The sequence below is a fragment of the Caretta caretta genome, chromosome 10, assembly GCF_965140235.1.
Source record: "Caretta caretta isolate rCarCar2 chromosome 10, rCarCar1.hap1, whole genome shotgun sequence".
Classification (NCBI taxonomy): Eukaryota; Metazoa; Chordata; order Testudines; family Cheloniidae; genus Caretta; species Caretta caretta.
Window position 1 is genome coordinate 37,999,488 of NC_134215.1, and position 15,645 is coordinate 38,015,132.

General features: G+C 46.2%; 1 protein-coding gene across 5 annotated transcripts in view; it reads left to right on the top strand.

Annotated features, from left to right (window-relative positions):
* Positions 1–12,792, top strand: part of LOC125644298 (uncharacterized) — a 33,644-nt gene extending 20,852 nt beyond the window's left edge. For 3 of the 5 annotated variants that reach the window (XM_048868020.2, XM_048868019.2, XM_075132896.1), the window contains exons 9-14: positions 2,512–2,728; positions 4,252–4,394; positions 7,999–8,112; positions 9,598–9,804; positions 10,755–10,848; positions 12,158–12,792. In XM_048868020.2, coding sequence (XP_048723977.2) covers positions 2,512–2,728; positions 4,252–4,394; positions 7,999–8,112; positions 9,598–9,804; positions 10,755–10,848; positions 12,158–12,221 — 839 coding nt within the window. In that variant the 3' untranslated portion in view covers positions 12,222–12,792. Of the gene's footprint in view, positions 1–2,511; positions 2,729–4,251; positions 4,395–4,969; positions 5,154–7,998; positions 8,113–9,597; positions 9,805–10,754; positions 10,849–12,157 lie in introns of those variants that run through there. The other 2 variants (XM_048868021.2, XM_075132897.1) reach the window with 2 other exon arrangements.
* Positions 12,793–15,645: the final 2,853 nt, after the last annotated feature.

A 15,645-nucleotide genomic window follows, 5' to 3' on the forward strand; every position in this document is an offset into this window, starting at 1 on the left:
CCTGTGGTGGGAAGAACACCTCAGCAGCCCAACACTGTGGCATTTAATTTCAGAAAGGGGAACTATGCAAAAATGAGGAGGTTAGTTAAACAGAAATTAAAAGGTACAGCGACTAGAGTGAAATCCCTGCAAGCTGCATGGACGCTTTTCAAAGACACCATAATAGAGGCTCAACTTAAATGTATACCCCAAATTAAAAAAACACAGTAAAAGAACTAAAAAAGAGCCACCATGGCTTAACAACCATGTAAAAGAAGCAGTGAGAGACAAAAAGGTATCTTTTAAAAAGTGGAAGTCAAATCTGAGTGAGGTTAATAGAAAGGAGCATAAACACTGCCAAATTAAATCTAAAAATGTAATAAGAAAAGAGAAAAAGGAGTTTGAAGAACAGCTAGCCAAAAACTCAAAAGGTAATAAAATGTTTTTTAAGTACATCAGAAGCAGAAAGCCTGCTAAACAACCAATGGGGCCCCTGGACGATTGAGATACAAAAGGAGCATTTAAAGATGATAAAGTCATTGCAGAGAAACTAAATGAATTCTTTGCTTCAGTCTTCATGGCTGAGGATGTTAAGGAGATTCCCAAACCTGAGCCGTCTTTTGTAGGTGACAAATCTCAGAAATTGTCACAGATTGAAGTGACACTGGAGGAGGTTTTGGAATTAATTGAGAAACTTAACAGTAACATGTCACCGGGACCAGATGGCATTCACCCAAGAGTTCTGAAAGAACTCAAAGGTGAAATTGCAGAACTATTAACTATGGTTTGTAACCTGTCCTTTAAATCAGCTACTGTACCCAGTGACTGGAAGATAGCTAATGTAACGCCAATATTTAAGGAGGGCTCTAGAGGTGATCCTGGCAATTACAGACCGGTAAGTCTAACTTCAATACCGGGCAAATTAGTTGAAACAATGGTAAAGAATAAAATTGTCAGACACATAGAAGAACATAAATTGTTGCGCAAAAAGGGAGATTTTTTGTAAAGGGAGATCATGTCTTACTAATCTATTAGAGTTCTTTGAGGGGGTCAACAAACATGGGGACAAGGGGGATCCAGTGGACATAGTGTACTTAGATTTCCAGAAAGCCTTTGACAAGGTCCCTCACCAAAGGCTCTTACATAAATTAAGTTGTCATGGGATAAGAGGGAAGATTCTTTCATGGATTGAGAACTGGTTAAAAGACAGGGAACAAAGGGTAGGAAGAAATGGTAAATTTTCAGAATGGGGAGCAGTAACTAGTGGTGTTCTCCAAGGGTCAGCCCTAGGACCAATCCTATTCAACCTAAAATGATCTGGAGAAAGGGGTAAACAGTGAGGTGGCAAAGTTTTCAGATGATACTAAACTGCTCAAGATAGTTAAGATCAAAGCAGACTGTAAAGAACTTCAAAAAGATCTCACAAAAATAAGTGATTGGGCTATAAAATGGCAAATTAAATTTAATGTGGATAAATGTAAAGTAATGCAAATTGGAAAAAATAACCCCAATTATACATACAATATGATGGTGGCTAATTTAGCTACAACTAATCAGGAGAAAGATCTTGGAGTCATCGTGGATAGTTCTCTGAAGACGTCCACGCAGTGTGCAGCGTCGGTCAAAAAAGCCAACAGGATGTTAGGAATCATTAAAAAAGGGATAGAGAATAAGATGGAGAATATCTTATTGCCCTTATATAAATCCATGGTGCGGCCACATCTTGAATACTGCGTACAGATGTGGTGCCCTCATCTCAAAAAAGATATACTGGCATTAGAAAAGGTTCAGAAAAGAGCAACTAAAATAATTAGGGGTTTGGAACGGTCCCATCTGAGGAGAGATTAAAGACACTAGGACTTTTCGGCTTGGAAAAAAGAAGACTAAGGGGGGATATGATAGAGGTATATAAAATCTTGAGTGGTGTGGAGAAAGTGAATAAGGAAAAGTTATTTACATGTTCCCATAATATAAGAACTAGGGGCCACCAAATGAAATTAATGGGTAGCAGGTTTAAAACAAATAAAAGGAAGTTCTTCACTCAGCGCACAGTCAACCTGTGGAACTCCTTGCCTGAGGAGGTTGTGAAGACTAGGGCTATAACGGGGTTTAAAAGAGAACTGGATAAATTCATGGAGGTTAAGTCCATTAATGGCTATTAGCCAGGATGTGTAAGGAATGGTGTCCCTAGCCTCTGTTTGTCAGAGGGTGGAGATGGATGGCAGGAGAGAGATCACTTGATCATTACCTGTTAGGTTCACTCCTTCTGGGGCACCTGGCATTGGCCACTGTCGGTAGACAGGATACTGGGCTGGATGGACCTTTGGTCTAACCCAGTATGGGCATTCTTATGTTCTTACGTTGCAACCTTCCAGCAAGAGTATTAATGGTTTTATCTGACTTCTCTGTGTATATGCCATGAGACATAACAGGGAGGCATCAATGAAATCTGGTTCTCGTTGCTCTTGGCTTGTCACTTTGCCCTGCCTAAAGTGTCCTTTTGCTCACCAATTTATCCCCCACTGTTTTCAGATCAGCAATTGCCATTTATCAGGAATGCCCCATCTGTTAGACGTGGCTCCAGCGCTGTGGCAGTGTACAACAGCCGTCAAGCAAGAATTCCTGTTGACATGATGGTGAATCTAGAGAACCTGGTGGATGCTGTGGTGTACACATGGGAATCTAGCACAGGCAAAGGACAGCTGAACCGCCTCGGCCCATCGCACTTTGTGCCCTGTGCGGAGGAGAGGTGACGTATTTTCTGGCTTCAAACATGTTATGAGCCTTCCATTTTAAAAGTCTCCAGGTCTTCTGTGCCTGGAGGCTCCGGCTGGCAGAAGATGGAGCTGCAAGAGCCTTGAGCATTCTACCTTAATACCCTCCAAACAGGAAAGTAATGAGAATTGTAGAACTGAACAGGATGATACAATGGAGAATGTAGTATAAGGAACAATAATGCTCTACCAGGTGTGACCTGATGTCTTTCCTCCCTTAGAATAAAAAAACATGATGAGAATGAAGTCATATATATACTGATTCAAAGCAAAATGAAGCCATAAGTCTCGACCATGCTCAAACTGCACTTATGATATAGCAAATAATAATGGAAAGCAAACTGTTAAAGAAATGAAAGTAAAGTAAAATGATTCTCAAACATCAACCCCTGATGAACAAGTTCTCTAAAACTTAATAGAAAAGAAACCAATAGGATTATTTAGTAATTAAGTAAAATTTTCTATATTTTAGAGTAATTTCTATAGAATCTCATCTCTGCTATAGAATTCTATAGACTGGGCTTAGAATTTTATACACAAGTATCCTATTCTTGATTTTAAAATGTTGTAGTTTTTTTTTTCATAAGGGATATTTGTTGCATCATATGGAAGAACACAAATCATTGTAAAACTCAGAAAATATCAGCTTTGGCTCTTCCCAAACCCATTGAAGTAGTTCTTAAATTTCAGCCAAAAAGTGGGTAAACTCCCACTTCTTGTTCATTGAAATGCTTTGCTGCTTATGTATTTGTCAAGGAAAAAGGAGATGCTTTAGAAAAGTGGCACTGAAGTCCTCTGCCTCTTGAAGGGTGTGTCTGAGCCACTGGCCATCAGCCTGCCAGGCCTTTCTGAGGCACTTGTTTGTAACTTAGTTATCTGGTTGACTTCCTGACAATAAAATCTGGCTTGCACTGCTTCTCCTTGTGGTAGAAAAACATTCTTTTTCATCCTGGGGAGAATAGACATGCAATGTTGCCAAGCCTTGCAGTTTTGTTCTGAGTCTCTGAGTGGGGGTGAGCATGAATGTGAGAGTGTGTAAAAGTTTCTAGTCCTGGGGAGTGTAGAGAAACAGTTGACCCCTAAAGGCTCAGAAAACACTCCAGACGGCAAATGATCACTCCAAAATGAAGGTGTTTTTTGAATAATCTCATTATTTTTGAACACTGGAGGTTGGCCATATTGGGGTTGTTACCTCACTTCCAACCAGAATCAAGCTGTCAAAAGCCAAATAGCCTTCCCTATGGCCAGAGACTCTCAAATATTCTGTTCCCCATCAGGGTCAAAGCAATTAGTTAATCCTGTCTCTGGGACACCTGCAAAAGCTGATTAAAACACCTTCCACAAACATGCCTATCCTAGCAAGCCATCCGCCATCTTGGATGAGCCTCCCTCATTGGCAGAAGCTGGAATTCTGAAGGGGAGGCTGTGGCTTGAGTGTCTTAAAGAAGCCCTTGAAATGCTATATTAGTGAGACTTGACTCATTTCTCTTCGGGACAGGCCAGTGTCTCTGAGCCGCTGCTCCTGCTGTGATGCAAGTGCTGCGCTGGCGTATGCCATCTCAGACCCTACACCTGGCTGGGAGAACAGCTGCCCCCTGAAGTCATTTGCTGTGGATCTTGACATGTGCCTGCTGACACCCAGTAAGAGGAGCTATCATCTCATGTGGTGTGGGGTTGGGGAGAGGCCTGGACTGATTTGAGGGGAAATACTTTTGCTGAGTGTCCCTCCTGATATGGACCAGACGGTGTGGAGAATGAATGCATTAGCATGAATGGACTAACAAGGGATGTGAAGGGTAACAAGAAGGGTTTCTACAGGTATGTTAGCAACAAGAAGGTGGTCAGGGAAAGTGTGGGACCCTCACTGAATGGGGGAGGCAACATAGTGACAGATGATGTGGAAAAAGGTGAAGTACTCAATGCTTTTTTTGCCTTGGTCTTCACAGACAAGGTCAGCTCCCAGACTGCTGCACTGGGCAACACAGTATGGGGACGAGGTGAGCAGCCCTCAGTGGTGAAAGAACAGGTTAAGGACTATTTAGAAAAGCTGGACATGCACAAGTCCATGGGTCCAGCTCTAATGCATCCAAGGGTGCTGAGGGAGTTGGCTGATCTGATTGCAGAGCCATTGGCCTTTATCTCTGAAAATTCGTGGTGATCAGGGGAGGTCCTGGATGATTGGAAAAAGGCAAATATAGTGTCCATATTTTAAAAAGGGAAGAAAGAGAACCCAGGGAACTACAGACCGGTCAGCCTCACTTCAGTCCCCAGCAAAATCATGCAGCAGGTCCTCAAGGAATCCATTTGAAGCACTTGGAGGAGAGGAAGGTGATCAGGAACAGTCAACATGGATTCACCAAGGGCAAGTCATGCCTGAACAACCTGATTGCCTTCTATGATGAGATAACTGGCTCTGTGGATATGGGGAAAACGGTGGATGTGATATATTTGACTTTAGCAAAGCTTTTGATAATGTCTCCCACAGTATTCTTGCCAGAAAGTTAAAGAAGTATGAATTGGATGAATGGACTATAAGGTGGATAGAAAGCTGCCTAGATTGTCGGGCTCAATGGGTAGTGATCAATGGCTCGATGTCTAGTTGACAGCTGATATCAAGCGGAGTGCCCCTGGGGCCAGTTTTAGTCAATATCTTTATTAATGATCTGGATGATGGGATTAATTGCACCCTCAGCAAGTTCACAGATGACACTAAGCTGGGGGGAGAGGTAGAAACACTGGAGAGTAGGGATAGGGTCCAGAGCGACCTAGACAAATTGGAGGATTGGGCCAAAAGAAATCTGATGAGGTTCAACAAGGACAAATGCAGAGTCCTGCACTTAGGAAGGAAGAATCCCATGCACCGCTACAGGCTGGGGAACCGACTGGCTAAGCAGCAGTTCTGCAGAAAAGGACCTGGGGATTACAGTGGATGAGAAGCTGGATATGAGTTAGCAGTGTGCCCTTGTTGCCAAGAAGGCCAACGGCATATTGGGCTGTATTAGTAAGAGCATTGCCAGCAGATCAAGGGAAGTGATTATTCCCCTCTATTCAGCACTGGTGAGGCCACACCTGGAGTATTGCGTCCAGTTTTGGTCCCCCCACTACAGAAGGGATGTGGACAAATTGGAGAGAGTCCAGCGGAGGTCAACAAAATGATTAGGGGGCTGGGGCACATGATTTACGAGGAGAGGCTGAGGGAACTAGGGTTATTTAGTCTGCAGAAGAGAAGAAGGAGGGGGGATTTGATAGTCTCAAGTTGCAGTGGGGGAGATTTAGGTTGGATATTGGGAAAGACTTTTTCAGTGGGAGGGTAATGAAACACTGGAATGCATTACCTGGGGAGGTGGTGGAATCTCCTTCCTTAGAAGTTTTTAAGGTCAGGCTTGACAAAGCCCTGGCTGGGATGATTTAACTGGGGATCGGTCCTGCTTTGAGCAGGGGGTTGGACTAGATGACCTCCTGAGGTCCCTTCCAACCCTGATATTCTATGATTCTATGAAGAGTGAGGGGGGGATTTGATAGCAGCCTTCAACTACCTGAAAGGGGGTTCCAAAGAGGATGGAGCTAGGTTATCATCAATGGTGGCAGATGACAGAACAAGAAGCAATGGTCTCAAGTTGCAGTGGGGGAGGTCTAGGTTGGCTATTAGGAAACACTATTTCACTAGGAGGGAAGTGAAGCACTGGAATGGGTTACCTAGGGAGGTGGTGAAATCTCCATCCTTAGAGGTTTTTAAGGCCTGGCTTGACAAAGCCCTGGCTGGGATGATTTAGCTGGGGTTGCTCCTGCTTTGATCAGGAAGGGATTGGACTAGATGACCTCCTGAGGCCTCTTCCAAACCTAATGTTCTAATTTTCTATGATTAGTGCACCGTGTCAGCATGGACTGTGATGCACTAAGAGATGAGGTGGGGGTTCATGCTGGTGATGGGGCCCCATGCCACTTGGCCCCTGGGAGTGTCAGTCCTGTCACTGGTGGGGTGGTGTTGATAGGCAGGGCAAGGTATTTAATTCCAGGCACCTCTCTAATCAGCACTCTGTGGAAAGGCCATTTGCTTTTCAGCAATGACAGGAAATCCCCCGTCATGTCTCTCTAGTGATAACTGGGGTATAGTCAGGGGCACCAAAAGCAAACCACCCTGTCCCAGCTCAGCAGGTCTAACTGCTGCAACAGGAACAAAGTGTTTGACGTAACCCTAACCCCTCAGGTTGGCGACAGCGCATAGGAGAGTGTCCTACAGCTCTGCTGCAAGAGACTTGTCAGGAACTGGACTATGTTCAATGGATTTCCATGTCTCTGGCTCATTGTGGTGCCTCTCACCCGGCCAAATAATCCATTATTTCAGCAGAGTCTTAGCCAGAGCCTGCTTGGGGAATGGGTGGAACTGCTTCCCCCTGGCTGTGGTCAGACAGCTGCCTCAGTCCATCAGCCCATTGGGGAGCACGGCTTTCCCCTTCCCCTATCTTGTGCAGTATTTCCAGGCTAGGAAGCTTGGGACTGGAGTTCTAATCCCCTTGTCTTGTCTTGTTTCATTGCCACTAGCACCTAGGTTACCATGGGGTTAGGGAGAATTCGGTAAAGCTGGCGTACAAGTCTATGGAAAACCAGAAAAGAGGCCCACATACAGGCAGAAATATCAGATGTTCCTATAAATTAGAAACCTCCTAGGGGAAAGGGAGTGAAGCTCCTTATGAATCTTGGTATGAGCCCAGCCATTTGTGGTGACACGCGACTGTAAATCCACATCAACATCTCTGCTATGTCTGGCCTGTAGAAAATCCAACTCTCATCCCAGTCCCTGAATTCAGTGGATCCATAAACGCCATGGACAAACTCAGGCCAATACGAGGAGGGTGGAATCCCCTCACAACTGCTCTGCCATTTTGTCCTCTTCACCCTCTAACTGTGGCTAGTTCCAGGACCTCCCATCCAAGTAGTAACCAGCCCCAACCTGGCCCAAGGATGAGATCAGTGGGGTAGGAGATAGCTCAGTGGTTTGAGCATTGGCCTGCTAAACCGAGAGTTGTGAGTTCAATCCTTGAGGGGGGCCATTTAGGGATCTGGGGCAAAAATTGGGGATTGGTCCTGCTTTGAGCAGGGGGTTGGACTAGATGACCTCCTGAGGTCCCTTCCAACCCTGATTCTGTATGATTCTATGAAGATGGGATGCTTTCAGGGTTGTATGGCTGTAGACTAATTGCCAGGGCCAGCTTCATTTTAATAACATCTCCCCTTCCTCCCCTAGATTGCTCTATGTGGACCCCAAACCCTGAGAGGGTGCTTGACAGCATAGAGAAGGTATTAACGAAATCCATAGAGGAAAACTGTACCTGCGGTGTCTCCCAGTTCTATCTACACGGTCAGTACCAAACCCAACCACCTTTACCAAAATCCACCTCATATTGCCCTTCCCCTGTTCCCAACCCCAGTGCAGCCCAGCTGACATACTCTTACTGAAATAAGGAGGATGCGGCACTTTTATGTTCCTGGTGTGTGGAGAGCGATGAACGGGCAGCCATTGGTGATAAAGGAAATGGTCCCTTCCCAAACCACATGCTTCACTTAGAGGCCTCTTGCATTGGCAGTCTGAGGGAATTCCTGAGTGTGACGCATTAGGAGGGTCTGACCAACAGGAGGTAGGTGGCAAAGGAAGTGGCAAGAGGCAGGATCTACCATTAGGGAGAGGAACATGAGGGAGGAGGAGTGTCTGATGTGAGTTTCTCATAACCGAGAAATGGCCAGTGCTGCAGGGAGGATGGGGAAAACTAGTCTCCTTCCTTCCTGCCATGCCGCAGGAAGCGCAGGGAGAGTACCAGCACCTCGCAGGAGGTCTGCAAAGTGACCTGCCATTTGTGGCCAGCTCCCACCGACTCTAACAGCAGTAAAGCACTGCTACTTGTGCCTTGGGAAACACTCCTGCTCCTAGCTGGTTAGCCTGGAACAGGTATTTTGATATCAGGCTTTTGCCAAATGCCTTCTCTGAACTTTGGCTGGGATTTGGCCAAAGCATCATCCTGAAGCCAAGTTTTTGGTACAACCCCCTCTTGGAGTGTCAGCCCAGAGTTCCATGCATGGTAAAGCTCATCAAAACTGTGGTGAATGTTAATGCAATGTAACCAGGAGAGGGGGCATTCAAAAATCTGTGTTGAATGACTCCCTAAACAAGCATCATACATGAGCAGAAATGGTCCTATAGACTCTATCCCATTGAGGAGTTCATGAAATAAATTCAAAGGCCTAAATGTTCAGAAGAAAAATCACTTTGGGTGCCCTCCTTGAAACATCTTAAAGGGGCCTAATTTCCAGATGGTAGGTGCTCAGCACTTTCTGGAAATCAGTCCCCGTGAAGGCTTCAGGAACTGGGCCTCCCCTTAACAGAGGCACTCAGTTACTTGTCACATCTGAACAGGTAGGCCACACCAGCTCTGGAGACACGTAAGAACTATTGCTTTTCAGGAAGTGAATTGCTCATATTTTATTTTGTAAAGCTGGTAACTTGGAAGCTACTTTCTATCCATGTCAGTTTATCAAGCTGTATCCCTATTGGCCTTTCTACATTGAACCAAGCAGAGAGGGCTTAAAATTGAGCTCGGAATGGGAACCTGATTATGGCCTGGCCTATCACCTCTCCAGAATAAAATCTGAGATGGGCTGATGGGAGGTAGTGCCCTGATGGAGCTGGGGGCCAGGGTCTGCGTTTGCAGCACACTGGTTTGGATTTGATGGTGGTGAAATCTCATGAATTTTTGAACCGAGATAGAATTTTGCTGATTTATGGGGGTGGGGAGGAAAAAGGCAGCCCATCCAAACTGAACCAGAATCTCTTCTCTTCCTTGCCTCCCAGCAGAGCTCAACTTCACCTGCACAGACTCCATGTTGCAGCTTTCAGGTCAGGTGTGGGCTAAGTCACCAGAGCAGCAGCATTTAATCCTAAACTGGCACAGGGACTTCACCGCCAGCCCTCATCCCTTTTCCGTGGATGGGAGAGTACTTAAAACAAACAAAGAGTGTGTCGCTCCGGACAACGCAGTGTCAACGTCACAGAGTGGCTGTGAGTAAAGGGAAAACTGGCACAATGATTCACCCACAAGCTCGAGTGCTCTGGATCTAGAATGCTAGCTCTGTAAAATATCCATGGTGGATATTCTACAGAGCTGGCATTGAACGAGGATGTGGGGGAGGGGGGTGATCTAAAGCAGGTGACATCTAGACCCTCGACTCCACAAACTGGTCTGGTGGAAGCCAATGGGGCCTGGCCTGAGAGAAGTAAGAAGATACAGCTTCTCTGAAGTTAAAGGTGACATGCTAGTCCTGTCACTTCTGTAGTAGTCTTGCAATGTGCAGAACTGAAAAAGACCATGTCTTTTCAGAAAGCAGTGTGATGGATTGCATGCCTTGCTGGAAGGCACTCTGCTACCCTGACCATGGGCACGGTATAAGGCCCTGAATAGAATACAAAGGCCTTGCTAGGATACAAAATTAGTCACAACCCGCACTGTCTAACCTGCAGTGAGTTCACATTCAGCAAACCCTAGCCTCAGGCAGCCAAAGCAGCCCAATAGCCCTGCAGCCAGTGGCATGCACTCCAAAGAGCACAATCAATGACCCTCCCTCCGCTTGGAACGTTGTCCTGTTTGGTGATGGTACAGCAACGCTTCATTGTAGCCCTCGGGATACGCCTGATCTTACAGGATTCAAAATGGGGGGAGGGCTCCATATGGGGCTGTACCACCATGTCTTTTGCCCGCAGCACCCCAGTAAAACAATACACCGCCCAGGACCAACAGCAATTCAAAGTGAGTTACAGTTAAAACAATAATGCTGTGTAGTGAGTTTTTTCCAGGGACTTGAGCCCAGTGAGGTGGAAAGACAGGGCTGTATACGTCACTGATGTGTTCACTATAAGGAACCTTGCTCTCCTGAAGTGCAGTATCTTCTAGATGAGCAATACCTTACATAATTCAGCCAAGTCTTCACCTGTCTCCCCTTCTTTTCCCACAGCCTCCTTCCAAGCCTGGAAAATAGCCCTCTCTGTCCTGGGATCTATCCTGCTCACACTCACACTAGTCGCTGTAGCCATCTCTTACTTCAAAAGGTAAGAAACCATCATGTCTGCCCATTGCCTTATGTACCGGGGGAGCCTCGAGTGACTCCTTCCCTACCCCATCATACGCCAATGATCCTGCCCTTAGTGTGGGGCTTAATGCTCTACCCAAAGACCTGTGCACTCTACAAGAGGCTGGACATAAATTGAGTGGTGGGGATCCCCTGGTGCAGCAGACTACAGCTCCTCCATCAGTTTCAGGTTATCTTGTAATGGAGGGTTTCCAGGAATTCAGTATATGATCAGTGTAAAGAATACCATGAGTGCCATATTAAACTCAGTCTGTTTTCTCCTGCTCAGAATGCTTGTACTGATAACTTCTGCCATTATGTTTTGGCCAGGGGAAGCTGGAGGGCCTGGTGACGGTAGTGAAGTGTGGGGGCTCCTGGCACCCGGGGTTGGGGTGGGGACTCTCTTAGCACTAGGGAGGAGCTGCCTCTTCTCCCTTGAAGAGCAGGAGAGATGTGACTTCCCACTTTGGAGGACTGATGCTAACAACTAGTTCCCGTCTCTGGCTACTGCTAAGAGTCTCAATCTCCCTGTTTCAGAATGGTAGCCGTGTTAGTCTGTATTGGCAAAAACATCTTCCTGTTGTTAGTGTGGTATCACTGATAGACAGGTTCTTGGATGGCTTTGCTGATGTTATCCCCATTGAAAGCTCTGAAAAATATTGTATTTTAAACACTATTTGTAACTAGAGCAGAGAAGTTCTTTTCTCACTAACTCTTCCCCATTTGTTCAAATATTTTTATTTTGTATTTTTGACAGGACACCATCTAATCAATTTTACTTTCTCCCAATCTACCATGGGCTGAAAAAATACTTAAATCTGAATAAGGAAGGAGAAAAACCCTTTAACATTTCTTTAAAAGGAATTTTAGATATAGCCTTAAAAAATAATTCCTAAAAAATTAGTCAGATACATACTCAACTTGAATATCTTGAAACTAATAATGTTATATGCATTGCTGTTAGAAGGCCTCAGAGTTACCATTCATAAGCTGAATGGGGATAGTGGATACCTCTGAGCTTTGTCTGCAGACTTAGGAAAACAATGGTGTCCACTAGTTGCATTTAATTCATAGCTGGAAGGTTGTCAGCATAACTATAAGGACTAGGAGGGTTTTTTTTAAATGAAGATTTGGGTTAGCTTTTACAGTAATTCTAAAGCCAGGGCAACAGAATTGCTGAACATGAGACCCTGACTGTATTAGGCTGCATGCTTAGGGGCTCTCTCTTTATCTACCCTCTATGAAGGAGCAAAGCAACTAACCTTCTCGCATTTTCACATGTTTTTTAGACACACTCTGAATTACACCACCATTGAAATGAATGACTGCAGACAGATGGCAGCAGACTTCTAACTCTTCCAGGAAAAACGTCATTGGCAAGATCTATTATTCTAGGGGTGGGTGGGGCTTGCATCTCAAGGTGAGTGAGATGTCTGTCCAGTACCCTCCCTGACACTAGGATTGTTGCATAGACCCACTCTACAGCGAGAATATAATTTTAAATGTGAAGTGCCTGGATTATTTTTTAAACTGTGAGTGGTCTACAACTGACTAAAAGATTTAAGAAATGGACTCTGTGAGGATTTCTTCTCGCCAAAGCTTGTGGTGGATGGCGAACTTGAAAGGCCCCAAGTTGCAGCAGGATGGCTGTCCCCATTGTGGATGGGCTGCTAGACTGAGGTGAGGAGAAGACAATAGTGTTCCCTAGTCTTCTCTCAAGACAGATTTGGTGCCAGTGGTAAATCAAGTGATGGCAGCTTGCAGGGGCATGGGAATTGTCCCAGGCTCTAGGCAGCTGGGGAAAAGATTAACAGAAGGACAGACTAGTTTATCCTGGAAGTTGAGTCCAGTTCTTATTCAGCCTGATTGCTGCTGTACATGTGAGTAAAATGTGTTACTCCAGTGGATAAACAATCTTCCTTAATCTTTTCTGTTCCAAGCTCATGTTGGATGCTCTAGGCCTTTCAAAGGCCCTGCCATTCTGATGACAGTATAGCAGGGGCCAGAGGTTTACAAGCCTAAATGCTATTAATATGAAGATGGGACTATTTAGAAAAGCTGGACGTGCACAAGTCCATGGGGCCGGACGAGTTGCATCCGAAAGTGCTGAAGGAATTGGCGGCTGTGATTGCAGAGCCATTGGCCATTATCTTTGAAAACTCGTGGCGAACCGGGGAAGTCCCGGATGACTGGAAAAAGGCTAATGTAGTGCCAATCTTTAAAAAAGGGAAGAAGGAGGATCCTGGGAACTACAGGCCAGTCAGCCTCACCTCAGTCCCTGGAAAAATCATGGAGCAGGTCCTCAAAGAATCAATCCTGATGCACTTGCATGAGAGGAAAGTGATCAGGAACAGCCAGCATGGATTCACCAAGGGAAGGTCATGCCTGACTAATCTAATCGCCTTTTATGATGAGATTACTGGTTCTGTGGATGAAGGGAAAGCAGTGGATGTATTGTTTCTTGACTTTAGCAAAGCTTTTGACACGGTCTCCCACAGTATTCTTGTCAGCAAGTTAAGGAAGTATGGGCTGGATGAATGCACTATAAGGTGGGTAGAAAGCTGGCTAGATTGTCGGGCTCAACGGGTAGTGATCAATGGCTCCATGTCTAGTTGGCAGCCGGTATCAAGTGGAGTGCCCCAAGGGTCGGTCCTGGGGCCGGTTTTGTTCAATATCTTCATAAATGATCTGGAGGATGGTGTAGATTGCACTCTCAGCAAATTTGCGGATGATACTAAACTGGGAGGAGTGGTAGATACGCTGGAGGGTAGGGATAGGATACAGAAGGACCTAGACAAATTGGAGGATTGGGCCAAAAGAAATCTGATGAGGTTCAATAAGGATAAGTGCAGGGTCCTGCACTTAGGATGAAAGAATCCAATGCACCGCTACAGACTAGGGACCGAATGGCTAGGCAGCAGTTCTGCGGAAAAGGACCTAGGGGTGACAGTGGACGAGAAGCTGGATATGAGTCAGCAGTGTGCCCTTGTTGCCAAGAAGGCCAATGGCATTTTGGGATGTATAAGTAGGGGCATAGCGAGCAGATCGAGGGACGTGATCGTTCCCCTCTATTCAACATTGGTGAGGCCTCATCTGGAGTACTGTGTCCAGTTTTGGGCCCCACACTACAAGAAGGATGTGGATAAATTGGAGAGAGTCCAGCGAAGGGCAACAAAAATGATTAGGGGTCTAGAATACATGACTTATGAGGAGAGGCTGAGGGAGCTGGGATTGTTTAGCCTGCAGAAGAGAAGAATGAGGGGGGATTTGATAGCTGCTTTCAACTACCTGAAAGCTGGGTTCCAAAGAGGATGGCTCTAGACTGTTCTCAATGGTAGCAGATGACAGAACGAGGAGTAATGGTCTCAAGTTGCAGTGGGGGAGGTTTAGATTGGATATTAGGAAAAACTTTTTCACTAAGAGGGTGGTGAAACACTGGAATGCGTTACCTAGGGAGGTGGTAGAATCTCCTTCCTTAGAGGTTTTTAAGGTCAGGCTTGACAAAGCCCTGGCTGGGATGATTTAACTGGGAATTGGTCCTGCTTCGAGCAGGGGGTTGGACTAGATGACCTTCAGTGGTCCCTTCCAACCCTGATATTCTATGATTCTATGATTTTGCATGTGATTGATACATAGTTTGCTTCTAAGGTGATCTGGATAGAACTTCTCTGGTTGAAAATCTATTATTTCCCCCCTGTGAGCACCCTGGCTTGACTGTGTCTAACCCCTAACCCTGTAGGATTGTTTTATGCCTCAAGCAGTGTCTTTGGTGCAAGACATTCCTCTCATTCCTAGTCCTGCAGCACCTAGAGCTGCCTGATCAGGCAGGCAGTGGAGCAGCCGTATGGCAGGGGGAGACGACAGCCGCGTAGCAGATTTCCTCTGGTCCCTCTTCAGTTCGGATCTCTTGCCTCCACCGAGTGAACAACTCAGGGCATGTCTACACTTACCTCTGGAGCGATCGATCCAGCAGGGGTGGATTTATCGTGTCTACTGAAGACACGATAAATCATCCACCAAGCACTCTCCTGTCCACTCTGGTACTCCACTGGAGCGAGAAGCTTAGGTGGAGTCGAAGGGGCAGCAGCAGCAGTTGACCTACCAGAGTGAAGACACTGGAGTAAGTAGCTCTAAGTACGTGGACTTCAGCTATGCTATTTTCATAGCTGAAGTTGCGTAACTTAGACCGACTTAGCTCGCCTCCCTCCCCCCTGCACTCTGGACCAGGCCTCAGTATCAAACAGCCGGAGCTCCCTAACTGATGATTGCGGATGTGGCATGCTACTTGTGCCCTCTACTGGTCAAACACTATACCAGAATGTTCGAAGTCCTGGGTTACCGTATTTCATACTCCTACTGCACTCACACATTCCTGCCAGAGTACACACCCTGCATTATGTACATGCCAAGCCCCGTGTGACAGTCCCGCTCCAGGTGGCATTGTGTCCTCACCGAGCCCCATGCGACAGACCCGCTCCACTCCAGGTTATGTACCCGCCCAGCCCTGTCCGACAGTCCCGCTCCACTCTGGGTTACGTACCCGCCCAGCCCTGTCCAACAGTCCCGCTCCACTCCGGGTTACGTACCTGCTGAATCCCATGTGACAGACCTGCTCCAACCCGCATTACGAACCCGCCCAGTCCCACTCCACCCCCCATTACGTACCCTCCCAGCCCCATGCAACAGGTCCCACTCCAGGTGGTATTGTGTCTTCGCCGAGCCCCATGCGAAAGACCCTCTCTAGGTGGCACTGCATACCTGCCTAGCCCCGTGCCAC